The following is a 19,240-nucleotide window of genomic DNA, read 5'->3' on the forward strand; positions in this document are numbered from 1 at the left end:
CTAAAAATCATTTTTATTAAAAAAGTATTATAGTTTCTATATATAGAACTTTATTATTAAAAGTGGGCTTTACAAATTGTTACTATATAAATTTAATTTCATAATATTCAAAATTTTGATTTATAGGTAGGATATACAACTCCCTAGATATCTTCTAATTAATCCTCGATTTAATTTTATAAAAAAATTTTACTAACTATCATAATAAAGTAGAAAGTACTGATGGCCTATCAGTCAAACATTTTGAGTCAATCGTCTATTTAAAAAAAAAATAAATATTTAAAACTCAATTCTTAAATATTTAAGAAATTGAGAAGGCACACTAAGGGAAAGGAAGAGTACTACTGAATTTTAACTCCATCAAGGAAGAGTACACATGCCCATTGAGAATTTATTATTCATTAGAGAGCAATAAATATAGAATTGCAACTCTTGCAAATAAAGAGTATAAAACACAATTAAACAATGTGAAAAAATTTGAGTCCCAAAACTAGATAGCCGTGAGCTCTGATGTTGATCAAGTATTTCAATAAGAAATGGAAGTTTAATCAAGAAATAAAATATTTTTATTTCTTCTCTCCTATGTGTTTTTGATGCTCATATAGAATTTCTTCCAAAGAGATTCTGTCTACAATGACAAATCACTAGCCATCTTCTGCACCAAAATCTGGCTCATGAGGCTTGGGCAATGGCACTATGTTCATGGCACTGATACTCCGCTTCCTATAAACTCCTTTAAGCATGTTGGCTGCGAACCGAGAGGCGTAGATGGCTGCACCAAGACTGGGAGCACCAAAGCCGACCATCTCAGCCATTTCCTCCCTCCGCCGGAGCTCGGCCGCCTTCCTCTTCGAGTAGCGCCTCCATGCAGCTTGGATGAAGCAGGCTGCCCATGTCCTCCACTGCTGCGAGTAGAATCTGAAGGTGTGCTGCAGCTGCCTGCTGTGGAGCCTCCTGAACTGGCCTGCCACAAACTTCAGTTCATCTGCAATCAATGCAAAGGCTTCTACCTCTGACAAGGCTCTCACAGTCCTGGTGGAGGATGGAAGGCTGGATCCGGACTTGGGATCCAAAGCCCACGTCAACAGCTCTTCGCCGCAGAAGTCACCTTCCTTCAGTATGCTCCTGTTGAAGAACCCACTTCTGCCACCATCTGTGGTCACACTCTCCAATCGGCCACGGATTATGAAGAGCATTTCGTCAACTGGATCGCCTTCTCTTGCGACGTAGGTCCACTCTGTGTATAGACTTGGTTTGAGCCTTTCACATATCGCCTCGAGCAGCCTCTCGTCCATGTTGGCAAACAGAGTCACCTGAGGATGAGCAAGAGCGAGGAGATCTAGCAAGTTTACGGGAAGCCATTGGAACAGACAAACAGGCTACGTACCCTTCTGACCAAACCTAAACAAAGATGGCGCTTGATGTCTCGTCTGAGGTCCTTGGGTAGATTTTGAACTAAGCTTTCTTCATCTACTCCTCTTGTCTCTAACCATTTGTATTGGTCGTACCTCCGAACACGCTCTCGGAGTTCTTGTGGCAACAAGCGATGGTGCATCCACTGCTCTGAATCGCGCCTTTTCAATCTCATCTCTTCGAGTCTTAGTGTCAGTGACTGAAGAAAAGTCTGCAGCAATGAAGAAGGTAAACATCAAAGTACATCAAAGCTAATTTTTAAGAGAAAGATGTTAAAGGTGATCAATAATTAAGAAGAAGATTGACCATTTAAGTTACCTGCATATTTCCAATTAGTAGTGAAAAGAGAATAAGTCCAAATATAGCAAGGGATATGGAGAATATGACCTCTCCTGGATAAGTGCTTGTTATAAGACCTTGGCCAAGGGTACTGTTGCAGGCATATGATGTTAGTAAATGGAATTAGCAAAATCAATTCAGCTTGTTTTTATAGTTTGAGACATCATAATACACAAAGTACAGGAATGGAGGCAATCCACACTAGATAACTGGAGCTTCTAGATAGGGTGCATGGCAGCTGGGTGAATTGAAAGTAAAAGAGAGAATGAAGAAAGGAAACTGATTCATCAGTTTTAGTTTCTAGATTCAACTTAGAGTGTCTTAAGGCATGAAAAGGGGAGTTGGAATCACAAAAAATTTAACCACTCATAGCTCAATGTTTGTTTATTAAACTATGCAAGTTATGAAAGCTTTAAACTGAATTATTAGCGATATTGAGGCGACGGCATCGATCAACTTGTGAATATAATTCAGCATGGCATTGTCAGTTCATTACCTACCAGGCTACCAGTCATGAGAAAAGAAAAGATGCCCACCTAAGGTTTTGCAAGCCCCAACATAAGCAATAGCAAAGTTTGGAGATGGAGTAAGTGGACGAAACAATTCCGGATGTTAAACACTGTGTGTAAATTCCAAAGTTGAATTCTGCATTGTCATCTGATACTGAGCAGTGCTGATCAAGGGCTGTCTTGCTGGCATTGAGCCATAGATCATAGCCATCAAGATATTCATTGCCACAATACAAATAGTTCACGTCACATCCTTCAAACATCTTGCAAGCTGTTTGCCAGCAGTCATTTTCACGGTTTACTGATAATAAGTACCAGAAAGCACCAACTACCTGCAAATTGACAAAAACATTAAAAGTGGAATATAAGCAGAATTCATGCATAGTTGATTAGTACCAAGTGAGGCTGCTGTTCAATAAGGAAATATTACAATCATGTTTAGATGACAAACAATAATTCAGAGAATGATCCTGAGAAGTTACACAGATAGAAGAGCAAATGATAGACTTGCCAAATATAACCACAAAGAAGTTCGATGAAATGGAATTAGTTACTTACATGACCAGCAAGCATATACCATAGTAGATAATACACTGCACCAGCCCAAGCAGTTTCAGCAAAGATGCCAGCAGTTCTTTTCAATTCTGTTGTCAAAGGAAAAGTTCTAACCATCCTTGGTATATACTGAAATGTGATGATGAATAATAATGAATTCTTTATATCTAATGAACTCGAATTCTTTGAACCATTAAGGTAACTCCAAACCACAATCTGAAAAATTGTCAATAGATTAGCACTGTAAATCCTTGGCACGATCAGAATTTAAATGTAAAAACACGACAATTAAACTGGTTAAAATGATAATTGGGTAATTAAACACAATAATAAGATGACCGGGTAAATTGGAGTGTAGCTATCATGTCTGAGTTATTACATAGAACGCTAAAACAAGTTATAAGTTATAACAACAGATTTGATATTAACAATTTGTTCTTTAAGTGTGGCATATTGGGACATAATGACATCACAGAAGTGGGAGTCAACTTCAATGTGTTTAGTAAGCATGTTCATGAAACACCAGATTATTTGCAATGCAGATAGTTGTCCAACTGTCATAATGTGTATTAATTAATTTAGTGTTATTAAAATCATGATCATCAAGAACGGTCTTAATCCACATAATTTCACAAAGGGTGTGTATCATTTCTCAGTACTCAGCTGCAACACCGGATCTTGTTACAACATTTTGCTTCAAGTTTTGTTATGTTATCAAGCTGCTTCAACATATGTATAAAAACATGTAGTGCACATTCTATCAATCATAGGCCTTTCATAATCAACATTACAAGAAACATCAATATCTAGATATCCATATTTACAAAAATTCTTTCCCTGGAGATTCCCTAATATATTGTACACTTTTGGATTTTTGCATGAATTGATTTACAACTCAACTGCAAATGATAAATTTAGTAACTGTGACAACACCAAATGCAAATGATATAACTAGAAGCTGTAAGATGAATTTTTCTATAATTGTTCAGTAACAAGAGGAATCTTCAAAGTCATTATCTTTTGGTGACATATTATATTGTTGTACTATTGGAATTTTTGCATATTTAGATCCGAGCATGTTGATTCTCTTTTAGGAGGTTCTTGTAAAGGAAATTCATTACATAAGGAAATAGCGTGGTCTTGCAAATAATGAAATCCACTATTACTGATATAGGACCGTGACCCCATCTATCAAAGTGAACTTGGATAAAGGGAGATGGAACATATTTATGAGACTAGGAGTAAATGATAAACTAATATTTACCAAATTCAAACGCTTCATAGTGAAACATAGTTAGTGAGTGTGGACGAGGGGGACCTACACTATAGTTTTCAAAAAATATACTCCCCTGATTAATAAGTAAGATCTGAGGCTGCTCTTGCCTTGTATCTCAATTTTTAGAATAAAACTGGGAAGGTAATACTTAAGATGTAATTAGAAGATTCAGATTTTGGACTTGTATAACATACTATTGTCTTTGAGAAACAAGAGACAAACTATAAAAGCATCAGTTCTTCAAACCTGAGGAAGTGGTAACACCGCAAGAAAATCAATGATGAAGTAGCATTGTAAGTATTGAAACGCTATCTGCGTAGGGTCGATCACAAGCTCGCCTCTACCAAAAACACGGGATGAAGGAGCAATGTAAGCAGTGCGAAACTGAATAGCCATACGAATGAGATAGAAGGCATCGACAAGTGTCCGCAATGCTGTAGATCTAGTTGCTAAATGGTGGTCTATACCAAGGCAGCTGGATTCTGGGTCAGTTATAGGGAGATAGAAGAACAATGGATCTACTGCTACAGCTAGAAAGCATGATGCCACAAATATATTGTTCATTTTAAGGAGAAATGGATCTTGAGGATTAAATATTTTTTTCTCTGATGTCTTGAGATCTTCAGAGAAAACTGCTCTAGAAACACCAGATCGGAGGGAACGGCCGATTGATATTAGCCCTCCTGATCCCCTCATCACTCCTTTCTTAAAAGATTTAGAAGGATTATGAGACTTTTGACCAAGTCCCTGAATGTGAAACCCACATTTGTTCATTCTGTCTGCTTCAGAGGCAAATGATACCCTTGGACTTGACTCCTCCAACCTACAACACAATTAACACATGTAGCATGCGCCAAGAATATCTATACTATTTTCTGATCCAAAAAAGAACTCGAATGAAAGTTAAATAATCACACCTTACAAATTTCTCCTTCTGGCCTTCAATGTATTGTGATTTGTAACCACAGTCGAACATTTTTGTTTTGATATCATCCCCTGAAAATTGCAATAGATAGGAAGTTGATAGCCAAAGGTGAGACACAAGGAAATAAAGCAGCAATCAAATAAGTACTATAAAGTGAGTATTACTTGCAATCTCGCTTTTTGATTTCCCAAATTTACCTCGCTAGTATTCCAACACTTGCAAGCCCAGCATTATGATAACAGTGTACAATTTATATTCAACTCTCAAAGAGAAACAAACTGACATCCAAATATGGAGACAAAATCATACAAATCAAGTCTAAACAAATTTAGTTACACTAAATCAACACCTGCAGGCACATGAAACATGTATCACTGGTGTTCATTTTGCTTTTTGAGTTGCTTTTCCTCCCCCTCCTCCTCCCCCTCCTATCTTTCTAACCAAGTAAATCCAACCTGAGTCTGAGGTCATCATTTGCTTTTGAAGCAAGGTTCCTTCAAATCTCAGGCTAAGGAATTCAAACTCTAGGTTATACTCTCAATCATTTTAGCATAGCGACAATTAACAAATCCAACAAGATATAAACTTCTCTCTCGCCTCATCCAGAGACTCGGACGAGAAACCTGAAGCTTTGGGTTATATGCACGGAGATGAAATGGCAATATAGTTGTGTTCTTGGAAAGTAACAAGTGGTTTTTCTAAGAACTTTTTAATATTAAGCTTGAGCCCGATCCGTGCCCGGACTGCAATCATCGACGCCACTATTCTGACCTCATCGCCGCTCTTCAAAATTTCATCTTTCCTCTTCTTTACAGCAAAATCTATCACCATCCAAGAATGCTCACAGGAGAACAATAATGGAATGCATCTTCATCAACGGAAGTGCTACATTTCCGTCAAACTCTAATGCTCGCAAAATTTCATCCCTGCTTGGGATCAGAACACGACCGAAAAGGACACGGAGCAGAAATCAAAACCGGCAGCAGAGGAAAAGAAAAAGCAACCTATTCCTTTGCCGTAGGAGAACAAATCGACTTTGCAGCCGGGGAAAATCGAAGAGAAGCAAAGCAAATCGATTTCCTAGGGATCGCTGGCCGCCGGCGACGGAGGAAGAGAAGAAGCGAGGAAATTGAATGGTTCGTTAAGGATTTTAAATGAGTGCGTGAGAGTTGAAATCGGGTTGTCCACGGCCATTTACCCGATTAATCCTAATTAGTCGAGCAATTATTTAGGTGCAAACTTTCTTTTAAAAAACGTCAAAGCACCGCCAGCCACAATACATTTCTCATATAAAAAAAATCTTTATTTTAACATTATTATAGCAACTTAAATTAGTTTTCATTTATCAAAATTAATATAAGTATATATTGATCTTGTCTGAAAGCAAAGATAATAATAAATTAGGGATGTGGTTAGAAAGTTGATGAGGTAAAGACTTCATGTGATCATGCAATATAAACAGTGTTAGTGTCGGGCCGGGAAGAGGTTTCCGGTATTGACCCTCTGATGTTCAAGTCAGTGATCCTCGCAAATGAAGTTGTATAAAACTATAATTAGAACGTGTGAAATAACAAAGTTGTGCGTATCTTCGCATGTAGATGAGAACCTCTTTTATAGTGTTAATGTAGCGTCTATGCACACATCTCAAAGTGTGCGCATATTGTCCCCAAATGTCTTAGAAAAAGATAAATCAAAAAGTGTCCCTTGTACATTTTCTTAAACAAACATACAAATCTCTGATGTGATAGACTAGAAATTTCTAAAGTAAGATTTACACGCGAAACATCCTTTGTTGTCAGTGGCACAAGTCTCCAAAAAGGTACGATGAAATATATAGGTGGCTCCGCCATTGGCCAGTCGACTCCCACTCAGACTAATTGTTCTCGTTCGGCTATGCCACTCAGAGCTATTGGCTTGTCCCCTTCCCCACTTCACAACTATTAGTGGTTGTCTTCGTCCGATCAACCGTAAATCTCAATCGACTAAGATTGGAAGCTCATTATTTACTGTTTACCTCTTAATTCCAATCGTCGCTACCAGAGATGATCGTTCGACACTCTCACCTGCCCGACCAAGGCTCCCACTAGTATGGTCCGGTCGTCAACCAAAGCCTTTGACCTCCTTTTGCCATTGACCTCCATGAGGTCGTTTCTCTCTCTTGCCTTTTTTTGATGGGCTATATATATAAAAGTTGATAAAAAAAATATTCCATGTATAATAATTTTAATCAAATTAAATAAAAAAATATTGAGTGAATTTTATATTACTATGTTGTAGCAAATCGATATACTTATTCACATAAATCGGAGGCATAATTTAGTAGATCTACAAAATATTCATCATCATTATTAGAATCTAATCTCTAGTTTATTAGTTATTCATCTGAGTATTTTACTAATACATCATATACATTATACATGTGTAGCAACTCAACATAATTAATTAAATAATATTATAAAAAGCCCTCAGGGTGTAACACAGACGGTGAACACATGATATTTCTGACTTAATGGCCAAGGGTCGATTCTCAGGAAATCTCGGGTTTACCCCACCATGCGCCTGACGCCTGTGTATCTGCATGTACCTGTTGGATCGAAAGCGCTAAAGGGGGGGAGGGGTGAATAGTGTTCGTGACTTTCACTTTCATTTTGAAAAACTCAAAGTAAAATGCAGCGGAAATAATAAATAAGCAAATACACGAACTCCAAGATTTACTTGGTTCGGAGCTTCGGGCAATTCCTACTCCAAGGCTCACGCTCGTTGAGCGTTTACTTTGGGCAATCACTATAAGCACAGGAATATTACAGTTTGAAATACAATTAAAGCAGTAATAAAGTATATACCGACAACATAAAATAATAAGTTTGAAGCTCCTGGTCGTCGGGGTCTTGCTATAGCTTTTCTGGATCGTCTTTTAAGCAGCACGGAAAAGACAGATTTGATTTCATTGTTGTATCTTGCTGCTGCTCGAAGATACCTTATAAAACCCGTTGAGGGCGCCTCTAACACCATGGAGGGCGCCCTCATCCGCACCGAATCTCCAGCGTGGATGAGCTCTGACCACTTCGCAGCTTATCCGCCTGAGGGCGCCTCCAACCACATGGAGGGCGCCCTTTGTTGGGATCGTTCGTACTCGGCTAGAGAGGGGGGGTGTGAATAGCCGTCCCAAATTCTCGCGTTCTTCCTTCAGTTAGGGTTAGTCGCAGCGGAAATACAAGGAAGAAACTAAGGAGAAGAAAAACAAACCGATGTAACGAGGTTCGGAGATGAACTCCTACTCCTCGGCGTGTCCGTAAGGTGGACGAAGCCTACCAATCCGTCGGTGGATGAGTCCCCGGAGAACCGGCTAAATATGAGCTCCTTATGGCTGGAGAAACCTCGCCACAACTACTTCTTGCAACAGCAAGATAAGGAGTACAAATACAAGAGAAGCAAGAAGTAAATACACAGCAAATGTAAACAACCTTTGCCTTCTTGTCGACTGTTGAAGAAGCAACAGCTTCTCAGACGCCAACCACAGCAGCAGCTCAGTCGGAGTCCCAGCCGAAGGAAGAAGCTCACGCGAAGCTTGCGAAGAAGAGCTCAACAAAGCTCAAGCACCAGAACAGCAGCTCTGTAGCAGAAGAGAAGAGGAAGAAAAACTAAACTCAGCCCTGTAGCCCTCGACCTCTTTATATTACCTGTGCCTGCGAAGAACTTGCAACGAAGACAGAAGACGCAGAACCTAGCCGTTGTTACTCACAACGGCTAGATCCAGACCGATCAGGCTTCACCCTGATCGGTCTGGGCCTTGCCTGATCGGTCGTGGGGACCGATCAGGCCCTGTGCTGATCGGTCCCCAGACCGATCTTATGTGGAATCTGATCGGTCCCTGGACCGATCCCACCTCAGGTGGTAGCGTCCCTGATCGGTCCCGGGGACCGATCAGGCTCCATGATGATCGGTCCCCAGACCGATCAGTAAGCCCACAAAACCATGATCGCCTTCTGTTTGTTATCTGATTGGTCACCAGACCGATCAGATACACAAACGTATCACTGGATCAGTCTGTAGACCGATCCAGAGCTTAGTTTTTGCCCAAACCAAGTCCCAAGTCTTCCAAACCAACATCCGGTCAACCTTGACCTGTTGGTACATCATGCTTAGCATCCGGTCACTCCTTGACTGCTGAATTCACCAAGTGTCCGGTCAACTTTGACCTACTTGACTTTCCTCAACACCGGATGTCCGATCATCCCCGATCCATCTGATTTTTCCTGCCCGGCTTCACTCACGACTTTCACCGGCTTCACTCACCAGATTTCCACACCGCCTAACATCCCGCTAGGACTTTCTCACCGCTTGGCTTCACTCACCGGACTTTCCAACCGCCTAACATCCAGTTAGGACTTTCCCCGGCTTCACTCACCGGACTTTCCACACCGCCTAACATCCCGTTAGGACTTTCCCACCGCCTGCTTCACTCACGGACTTTCCACCGCCTAACATCCAGTTAGGACTTTCCTCGTGCAAGCTCCCGCTTGGACTTTTCCAAGCAAGTTCCTGCTTGACTTTTTCCGTTGCCAAGTCTCCATACTTGGACTCTTTCCCGAATCAGGTCAACCTTGACCTACAGTTGCACCAATAATCTCCCAAACATCTATTCTTGTCCCATATCAAGAATACAACTCTTCCACGAGTGTCAAACATCAAAATACAACTCAACTAGGTCAACCTTGACCTAAGGTTGCACCAACAATCTTCCTAAGTCAAACATCAAAATACAACTCGAGTCAGGTCAACCAGGTCAACCTTGACCTATGGTTGCACCAACAATCTCCCCCTTTTTGATGTTTGACAAAACCATAATCAAGTTAGGTTAATCCGATAACCTAACTTAGGTTTCCCAATGTTCTTCAATGTTCTTCCTTGAACATTATCTAGAACATTCTCCCATTCTCCAACACTCCCCCCCTTTTTGACACACATCAAAAAGAGAGAATCAAGGTCAAGAGTTTCCTCCTAATGAAAGTCTCATACCTTTCATTGAAACTCTTAATTTCCCCCTTGATACTAAACTCAACAATCAACTTAGTGACAATCCTATGTTACTAATCCTCAAAAGTCTTAAGGAGTAAAAACTCCCCCTAAAAGTCAACTCCCCCTTGACTAATAGGTAAAACTCCCCCTAAAGGTAACTCCCCCTTGACCATTGCACCAACAATGTCTTGGTGAGTTTCAAACCTTTAGAAACCTAAAACACCACTTCCCGAGCTAAAATTTTAGACAACCAGTCGAATTTCAGCAAGTTGGCACGCGCTGATCGGTCACCAGACCGATCAGGCTCCCTCTGGATCGGTCCAGTGATCGATCCACACAGACCTGGACCGATCAGGGAACCTCCTGATCGGTCCACAACTCTTATTTCTGATTTCTGAATTTTTCTTCTCCCGAAATTCAGAAACCTCTAGAAAATCACAGAAAATTCGAAAAGTTGTGAAATTTTGAGGATACAACCCTCATAACATATACTATCATGGAAAAATAGTTTTCTATGAAAATAACTTCCATTTTTCAATCTTGATACAAAGTTCAAAAGTCTTTGAAATAGCTCAAAGTTAACTTATCTTTGTATCAACTTGTTCAATGATGAAGGCTATCACTAAAAAAGCTTTATCAAGGTTTTTCAAATCAATTTTGAAATGATTTTAAACCATTTAATTTAGGACCACAATCTTTGGGCTAAATGTACATGACTTGTACACAAGCTTTCCCTATGATCCTCCATTTCTTGAATTAGGCTCATCTAGGTACAAGAACTATACACCTTGATCCTAATTCATGATCCTAATATCTCACACACATCTAAAGTGTATCAAACACATCCATGGCAATTTTGATGTGAGATATGAGTTTAGGTATCTTAGACTAAGGTCTCATGCATTTTCTAAACACAAATTTGATCTCAATATCAAAATGTGTTTTTCATCCTTAAATCAATTCAATTGATTATTAATGCAAGAGATGATGACATGGCATAAAATGATATCATAAATGAAGACATGTGCCAATGTCATGATGTCATGGCATAAAGTTTGAAACTTAAATAAACATGACATAAAAACTAGCCTAAGCATTATCATGACATTTCAAATAATAATAAAACTAAACATGATGTCATGACATGTGAGGGCAAATAATCATGGCAAGATTTAGCATAAATAAATATACCTAGATTACCTATCTAAGTATCCTTAACCACTTGGCTAACTTCAAATTTAATCCTAGATTGCCCCAAAATGCCAAAATCCTAATTTTGACACTTCTTGAACTCTAGATTAATTCATGCCACTTAAAGATCAAATTTATCCTCAAAACTTGGCATGTTTCATTTTTCCTCGAGAGTTCTCTAGATTTTCCCCAAATTGTGTCAATTGAGATTAAAAATGAAATTTCCAATCTTTTAGGCACATTTAACTCTTCAAAGGAGTAAATGATAATTCCATTTCATTTTCAAAAGTTCTCAAAACCTTGAAAATGCTCCTTGAGTGTCAATTTCCTCAAAGTTGGGTTAACTACCCTTCTAATCGGAGTTGACACTCTCTAACCCATCTATGGGGTAGAGAAGATGCTCCTAGGAACCCAATACCTATTAGAGCTCATTGGGTTCACTAAATATTCACTAGGGATAACTTCCCTAGCAACCCTCCTAATGACCCTCTTAGGCTTTAAAGCCTTGGTCATTTGGGTCTCATCAAGGTCAACTATAGGGTGACTCCTTGTGACCTTGGTAATGGTCTTCCTAGCCCTAGGTTTTGTTCCATAATCGAATGAAACATTATGATAAGTGGGCTTGACCAATTGGGACTTAGGTTTGTGACCCAAACCTTTCTTGTCCTTGGACTTGGGTTTTTGACCCCTAGACCCTAGAGTTAAATCCTTAAGAGCCTTTTCTAGAGAGTCAAGTCTTGACCTCAAGACTTGATTTTCTTTCTCTAATACCTCAAGTTTTGATTTATCATTTTTCTTTGAGGTATTCCTAGGCATGTGTCTAGATGATTTGGGATTTCTATCTAGATTTTCCTTAGCCTTAGATGAGTTAATTCTAGGGTTAGCATTTCTAGAATTGTTCTTATCTAGGCTAACATGCTTGGCTCCTAAGCACATGTATCGATTTCTAGTGTTAACATGCTTATCATTATTGACAATGGCAATAAGACTACTAGCATGCATCCTACTAGAATTGCAAGAATGAGCTTTAAATGTTACCTTAGGGTTTGCCTTAGCTCCCCCTTTACATGTGTTTGGCCTCTTGTCCTTGTGAGGTTGCCTCCCCCTTGGACATTGACTCCTATAGTGTCCCCGTTGCTTGCATTGGAAGCACACCACGTGCTTCTTGCTCTTGCATGTCGGGACTCCGGCTTCCTTGACCTTTGGTGCCGGTGGAGTCTTTCTAACCCTCTTTGGACACTTACTCTTGTAGTGCACAAACTTCCTACACTCAAAACACATTATGTGTAATTTGCTTGAAATCACAGTGTTTGAGTTACCTAGGGTTGTGGATGTAGATGAGCTTTCTTCTTCATCCCTTCCGGAGGTAGATGCCTCTTCTTGCTCCGATCTTGAACAAGAGCTCTCCTCCTCTTCTTCCTTGGATGTTGAGTAGCCTTCAACTCCCAAATCGCTTCCTCCATGATGTGAGCTACTTGGCTCACTAGGCTCCTTTTCATGGAATTTTGCCAAATTGTTCCACAATTCCTTGGCGTTGTTGTACCTATCTATCTTGCACAAAATATTATTAGGTAAAGCAAATTCAACAATTTTTGTTACCTCGTCATTGATTTCGGATTGTCGGATTTGCTCTTTCATCCACTCCTTCTTGATAGGTTTTCCTTCCTCATCCATCGGAGGGGAAAACCCTTCTTGTACACAAAACCAATTTAACATATTAGTCCTAAGAAAATACATCATCCTTACCTTCCAATATGTGAAGTTGTCGTGAGACTCGTAGAAGGGTTGAATCGTGACATCTTCTCCATAGAGATCCATCTCTAGCCCGTGCTCCCCCGGGTGTTGATCCGTCGAAGAGCGGCCTCGCTCTGATACCACTTGTTCGGATCTCTTCGTACGGCTAGATGGGGGGGGGGCATAGCCGAGCCCAATCTTTCGCGTTCTTCCTATGATTAGGGTTAGTCAGCGGAAATACAAGGAGAAAGAAAAGGAGAAGAAAACAAACCATGTAACGAGGTTCGAGATGGACTCCTACTCCTCGGCGTGTCCGTAAGGTGGACGAAGCCTACCAATCCGTCGGTGGATGAGTCCCCGGAGAACCGGCTAAATATGAGCTCCTTATGGGTGGAGAAACCTCGCCACAACTACTTCTTGCAACAGCAAGATAAGGAGTACAAATACAAGAGAAGCAAGAAGTAAATACACAGCAAATGTAAACAACCCTTGCCTTCTTGTCGACTGTTGAAGAAGCAACAGCTTCTCAGACGCCAACCACAGCAGCAGCTCAGTCGGAGTCCCAGCCGAAGGAAGAAGCTCACGCGAAGCTTGCGAAGAAGAGCTCAACAAAGCTCAAGCACCAGAACAGCAGCTCTGTAGCAGAAGAGAAGAGGAAGAAAAACTAAACTCAGCCCTGTAGCCCTCGACATCTTTATATTACCTGTGCCTGCGAAGAACCTGCAACGAAGACAGAAGACGCAGAATCTAGCCGTTGTTACTCACAACGGCTAGATCCAGACCGATCAGGCCCTGTGCTGATCGGTCCCCAGACCGATCAGAAAGCTTCACAGAGAGTTGCCCAACTCTCTGTGTGGAATCTGATCGGTCCCTGGACCGATCCCACCTCAGGTGGTAGCGTCCTTGATCGGTCCCGGGGACCGATCAGGCTCCATGCTGATCGGTCCCCAGACCGATCAATAAGCCCACAGAACCATGATCGCCTTCTGTTTGTTATCTGATTGGTCACCATACCGATCAGATACACAAACGTATCACTGGATCGGTCTGCAGACCGATCCAGAGCTTGGTTTTTGCCCAAACCAAGTCCCAAGTCTCCCAAACCAACATCCGGTCAACCTTGACCTGTTGGTACATCATTCCTAGCATCTGGTCACTCCCTTGACCTGCTAGAATTCCCCGCCAAGTGTCCGGTCAATCCCTTTGACCTACTTGGACTTTCCTCAACACCAGATGTCCGATCATCCCTGATCCATCTGGATTTTCCCTTGCCTGGCTTCACTCACCCGGACTTTCACCTGGCTTCACTCACCAGGATTTCCACACTGCCTAACATCCCAGTTAGGACTTTCTCACTGCCTGGCTTCACTCACGGGACTTTCCAACCGCCTAACATCCCAGTTAGGACTTTCCCCCGGCTTCACTCACCGACTTTCCACACTACCTAACATCCCAGTTAGGACTTTCCCCGGCTTCACTCACTGGACTTTCCACCGCCTAACATCCCAGCTTAGGACTTTCCTCGTGCGAGCTCCTCGCTTGGACTTTTCCAGTGCCAAGTTCCCTGCTTGGACTTTTTTCGTTGTCAAGTCTCCATACTTGGACTCTTTCCCGAATCAGGTCAACCAGGTCAACCTTGACCTACGGTTGCACCAATAATCTCCCAAACATCTATTCTTGTCCCATATCAAGAATACAACTCTTCCACGAGTGTCAAACATCAAAATACAACTCAACTAGGTCAACCTTGACCTAAGGTTGCACCAACAATCTTCCTAAGTCAAACATCAAAATACAACTCGAGTCAGGTCAACTCGAGTCAGGTCAACCAGGTCAACCTTGACCTATGGTTGCACCAACACCCTCCACCTGCGTCCAGGGCACCCTCAAGATCCATGAGGGTGCCCTCTGCTTAGTGTCGAGGGTGCCCTCAAGCTCCATAAGGGTGCCCTCTGTCCTCTGCCCTGCTGCGCGGAGGTTATCAACCAGTGACCTGAAGTGCCTCCAAGTTCCATGGAGGGCGCCTCAGGACTGTTCATCCGAGACTTTTGTTGCTTTTTCACCCCCTACAAGATGGGTTAGTCCAAAATACAAAACACCTCTTGTAAGACAGAGTTGAGCACAACAAAATAAGTTAAACATAATAATTTGACAGCCATCGGACTGTCCAGTTCTGACTTCGTATTTCCAACCGAAAACCCTAAGTTGAACCGACACCTACTCCACTCAGGAGAATTTACCTGTTGCAGTTGATCCTCCAGACCAACTGGACTTTTGCTCAACGCCCGAAGTTCTAGGACTTTCCGCTGGACGTCCGCTCCATGACCCGCCTAGTCTTTCACCTGCTTCGTAACACCAGGACTTTCCACCTAGAGTCCTCAACTCTAGGACTTTTGCCTAAAGCCCTCAACCCGCCAAGACTTTCCGCTTAGGGTTACCACCCCCTAGGACATAGGGTTACCACCCCTAGGGTTTTCCACATGCCTAACCGCAACTAGGACTTTTTGCCTAAGTACACTTAGGACTTTTCTTCAAACTCATTCAAACACATTAGATAACAAAACAATTTAACTTTGGACCCTTTGACATAATCAAAACACAAATTCGATCGTCGAATACTTCCTGCACCAACAATCTTCCCTTTTTTTATTATGACAACATGGTTCAAAGTTAAGTAAAACATAACAATAAAATGAAGGAATTTAAGCATAAGTATCATGAGCATAAATATAATAATTTTGAAAAAACTTTGTGCTCCCCCTTATGCTTCCTCTTTTTTAAATTTTTAACTTTCTTAATTTTGATTTCTCTCTCCCCCTTTGACATAAATCAAAAAGCGTACTAAGTAGAAAGAGGGTTATAACAAAAATTATTCTTTTTAACGTTAAGCTCCCCCTGAAGGGTAGCACTAAGTGAAATTTAGTATTGAAAATAATTTCTTTTAAAAACTTAGCTAAAGTAGAGAATTTTTGAAAATACTTAGCTTTTTCAAAAAAAAAAACTTAGATAAACGTAAGTTTTGAAACTGCCATAACTTTTCCAAAGAAGATTTAGCTAAATTTTTTGTTTTGAAAATACTTAGATTAAAAAAAATGCGTTGATAAATTTAGTACTTTCAAAACTTAGCTTAAAAAAGCCTCTGATAAAAAGTTTAGTTTTCAAAATAAGTTAATTAAAAACTTAGTTTTTAAAAAGACTTTGATAAATTTAGTACTTAGCTTTCAAAATTTAGTTTTTAAAAAGACTTTCATAAAAAGTTTAGTTTTCAAAATAAGTTAAAAACTTATTTAGTACTTTGATAAAAGCTTTTTTTTTTTAAAAAAAAAGACTTTGATAAATTTAAAAACTTAATTAGGAGTACTTAAGAAATTTTGATAAAAACTTAACTTTAAAACTATTTTGATAAAAAAAACCTTTAGCAAATACTTAGTTAAAAAAAACTTCCTTTTTCAGAAATATTTTGAACTTTTTAACTTTAAAAACAATAAAAATTAAAGTCTTTAAATTTCTTTGCACTCCCCCTTAATTAATGCTAAGAATATTTGAGGGTTCTAGAGTCAAAGCATGTGTATAAAAACAAAAAAATTATTATTTATTTTCCTAATTTTTCATGTCACACATTCTAGGTTATCAAGCATGTTCAGCTTATGAGTGTGTGTGAGACGAAGTTAACTTTATTAAAATTTAGATTTAAAATATAAGTTTGAATTTTCAATGAGTTTGAATTTAAAATATGAGTAAATATTTAAATTTTTAGAGATTTTAAAAATATATTAATGTTTGAAATTATAATCTTACATATTAACTATCATTAAGATTTTGAAAAATTAAATATGATTTAAAAATTAATTATCATTAAGAAATAATTAAGATTTTGAAAATTTATTAATTGAAAGTCAATAATCAAATAATTATGTTTTCAAAATTCATTATGATTTTGAAATTATAATTTTGAAAATAATGATTTTGAAATTAATCATAATCTAAAAATAATTATAATTTAATTATGATTTAAAAATAATTAACATTTTGAAACGTTTTGGAATTAATTAGAATTTTGAAAATAATTAGAATTTGAAATAATTAATCTTTTAAAATTAATTTTTCAAAATTAATTAAGTTGAATTAATTAATGTGGATTTAGTTAACTATTATAAACATATGTCCATGTCACCCTTTTCTAGGTTATCACTCAAAGAACCTTAATAGTTTTGTGAGATGGTTAAATTAATCTTTAATTTAGGTTATCATCTAGGGATTATTTTACATTTGAGTTCGACTAAGGTTTTTCAATTAGTCAATTAAATATATTTTAATGATTGGCTTCCAGACTGTGGCAAGGCACTAGGCCTTCTTGGGTATGAGATCATCCACCACTTCTAGACAAAGTCTTTCAAAGAAATTGGATATTTAATTTTCTTTTTGAAATCCTTAAGGTTAACTAGTCAAGTGTAAATTACACATAGGTGCTTATCTAATCATTATGCTGGGACCGAAATGTAGCTAGAGGGGGGGAGGTGAATAGCTCGGCACGATCTTGTGCTCGTCGTTGCTTGCTTCTTGTGATGAAATGCAGCGGAAAATACAAAGAAACAAACACGCAATGCTAACACTAGGGATTTACTCGGTATCCACCTCAAGAAGAGGTGACTAGTCCAAGGATCCACACACTCACGCACCCTCCACTATGTAAACGCTCCTTTTCGGTAACTACCAAAGGCGAAGAAGCCCTACAATACTTTCAATACAACAAGAAACAAAGAGAAGCAAATACAAGGGAAAGCTTACACGGTTTACACAAGAAACCCTAACCCTAGCTTCTTCTTCTTGCTGTAGATTTGCCTCTTGACTTGGAAATGCCTCCAAGAATCTTCAAGATCTGGCATGAGAGTGACTGTGGAGAAGCTCTATGGTCACTGTTGTCGCTGGAGAAGAAAGCCGAGAGTTCTGTCGACAGAAACGCTCGCCAACAGCTAAATATGACGCCAACGGTCGAATCCCAATCGATTGGATTGCTCTCAATCAATTGGGGAGGCTTTGGATCGATCGGCCGATCGATCCAGAGCGCCTCTGTGCTCCTGGGAATTGCCTGGATTGATCGGCTGATCAATCCAGGGCTTATTGCGCAAAATCACAGCTCCCAATCGATTGGAGGCTCCCAATCAATCGATCGATCGATTGGGAGGCATTCTATACAATCGACAATTCTCCCCAATCGATCAGCCAAAATCGCAGCTCCCAATCGATCGGCCGATCGTAGGGATGGCAATGGGGCGGGGCGGGGGCGGGTTTGCCATTCCCATCCCCGCCCCGTTCTTATTTTTTCGTGTTCGGGGATTCCCCGAACCCGAACCCACGGGTTCGGGGATTCCCCATCCCCGCCCCATGTCATTAGTCGAAACTTGTGTGTTAGAGGTCCAAAGTAATTTTGTCGTAGTTAACAATATATACTCCATCTGACCTTCACTGTGGCCTCCTTCAAGAGGGATATTGTATAACTATAGTTCTTTTTCATGAACACACAAGTTTGAAGAAAGTATGTTGACAAGAATTGGCAAAATTACATCATTGCATCTCCCATCATCACAAGTATTCGGGGCGGGTTCGGGGATGGGGATAGTATTCCCATACCCGCCCCAAACCCGCCCCATCCCCGAAAAATCGGGGATCCCCATCCTCATTTCGGGTTTTCCCCGCGGGGCCCCAAACCCGTGGGGAAAATTGCCATCCCTAGCCGATCGATTGGGAGGCATTCTATGCGATCGACAATTCTCCCCAATCGATCAGCCAAAATCGCAGCTCCCAATCGATCAGCCGATCGATTGGGAGGCATTCTGTGCGATCGACAATTCTCCCCAATCGATCGGCTGATCGATTGGGGAAGCCTTTGTCGTGGAGACTCACCAATCGATCAACCGATCGATTGGGCATTAGCCAATCGATCGGCTGATCGATCCAGCTCCTTGTTTTTGCCCAAAATCAAGTCCAAAGTCCCCTAAACCAACGTTCGGTCAACCATGAATTGTTGGTACATCATGCCTAGCATCTGGTCATCCTTGACCTGCTAGGACTCCCTTACCAAGTGTCTGGTCAATCCCTTTGACCCACTTGGACTTCCACCAGATGTCTGGTCAACCTTGCCCCATTTGGATTTCCTCGTGCCAAGTATCCGGTCAATCCCTTTGACCTACTTGGACTTCCCAACACCAGATGTCCGATCAACCTTGATCCATCTGGATTTTCCTTGCCTGGCTTCACTCATCAGGACTTCCCTTCTGT

At 40.3% G+C, this 19,240-nt stretch overlaps 1 protein-coding gene across 1 annotated transcript; it reads right to left on the reverse strand.

Annotated features, from left to right (window-relative positions):
• Nucleotides 1-513: 513 nt before the first annotated feature.
• On the reverse strand, nt 514-5,154 carry LOC121991997 (probable cyclic nucleotide-gated ion channel 5). The gene is made up of 7 exons (XM_042546095.1): nt 5,010-5,154; nt 4,339-4,915; nt 2,820-3,032; nt 2,289-2,593; nt 1,732-1,843; nt 1,388-1,624; nt 514-1,313 (listed from the first exon to the last, which is right to left on the reverse strand). Exons 1-7 carry the CDS (start codon nt 5,066-5,068, stop codon nt 645-647), a joined length of 2,172 nt encoding a protein of 723 aa, XP_042402029.1. The 5' UTR covers nt 5,069-5,154; the 3' UTR covers nt 514-644.
• Nucleotides 5,155-19,240: the final 14,086 nt, after the last annotated feature.

The sequence above is a fragment of the Zingiber officinale genome, chromosome 6B, assembly GCF_018446385.1.
Source record: "Zingiber officinale cultivar Zhangliang chromosome 6B, Zo_v1.1, whole genome shotgun sequence".
Lineage (NCBI taxonomy): Eukaryota > Viridiplantae > Streptophyta > Magnoliopsida > Zingiberales > Zingiberaceae > Zingiber > Zingiber officinale.

Bases quoted from the DNA above. Each gene is read 5' to 3' on its own strand.
- LOC121991997 (XM_042546095.1), bottom strand. From the start codon at position 5,068: ATGTTCGACTGTGGTTACAAATCACAATACATTGAAGGCCAGAAGGAG. The intron at 4,916-5,009 runs GTGTGATTATTT...ATTGTGTTGTAG, and splicing joins CAGAAGGAGAAATTTGTAAG to GTTGGAGGAGTCAAGTCCAA. The intron at 3,033-4,338 runs GTTTGAAGAACT...ACAATTTTTCAG, and splicing joins CGGTGTTACCACTTCCTCAG to ATTGTGGTTTGGAGTTACCT.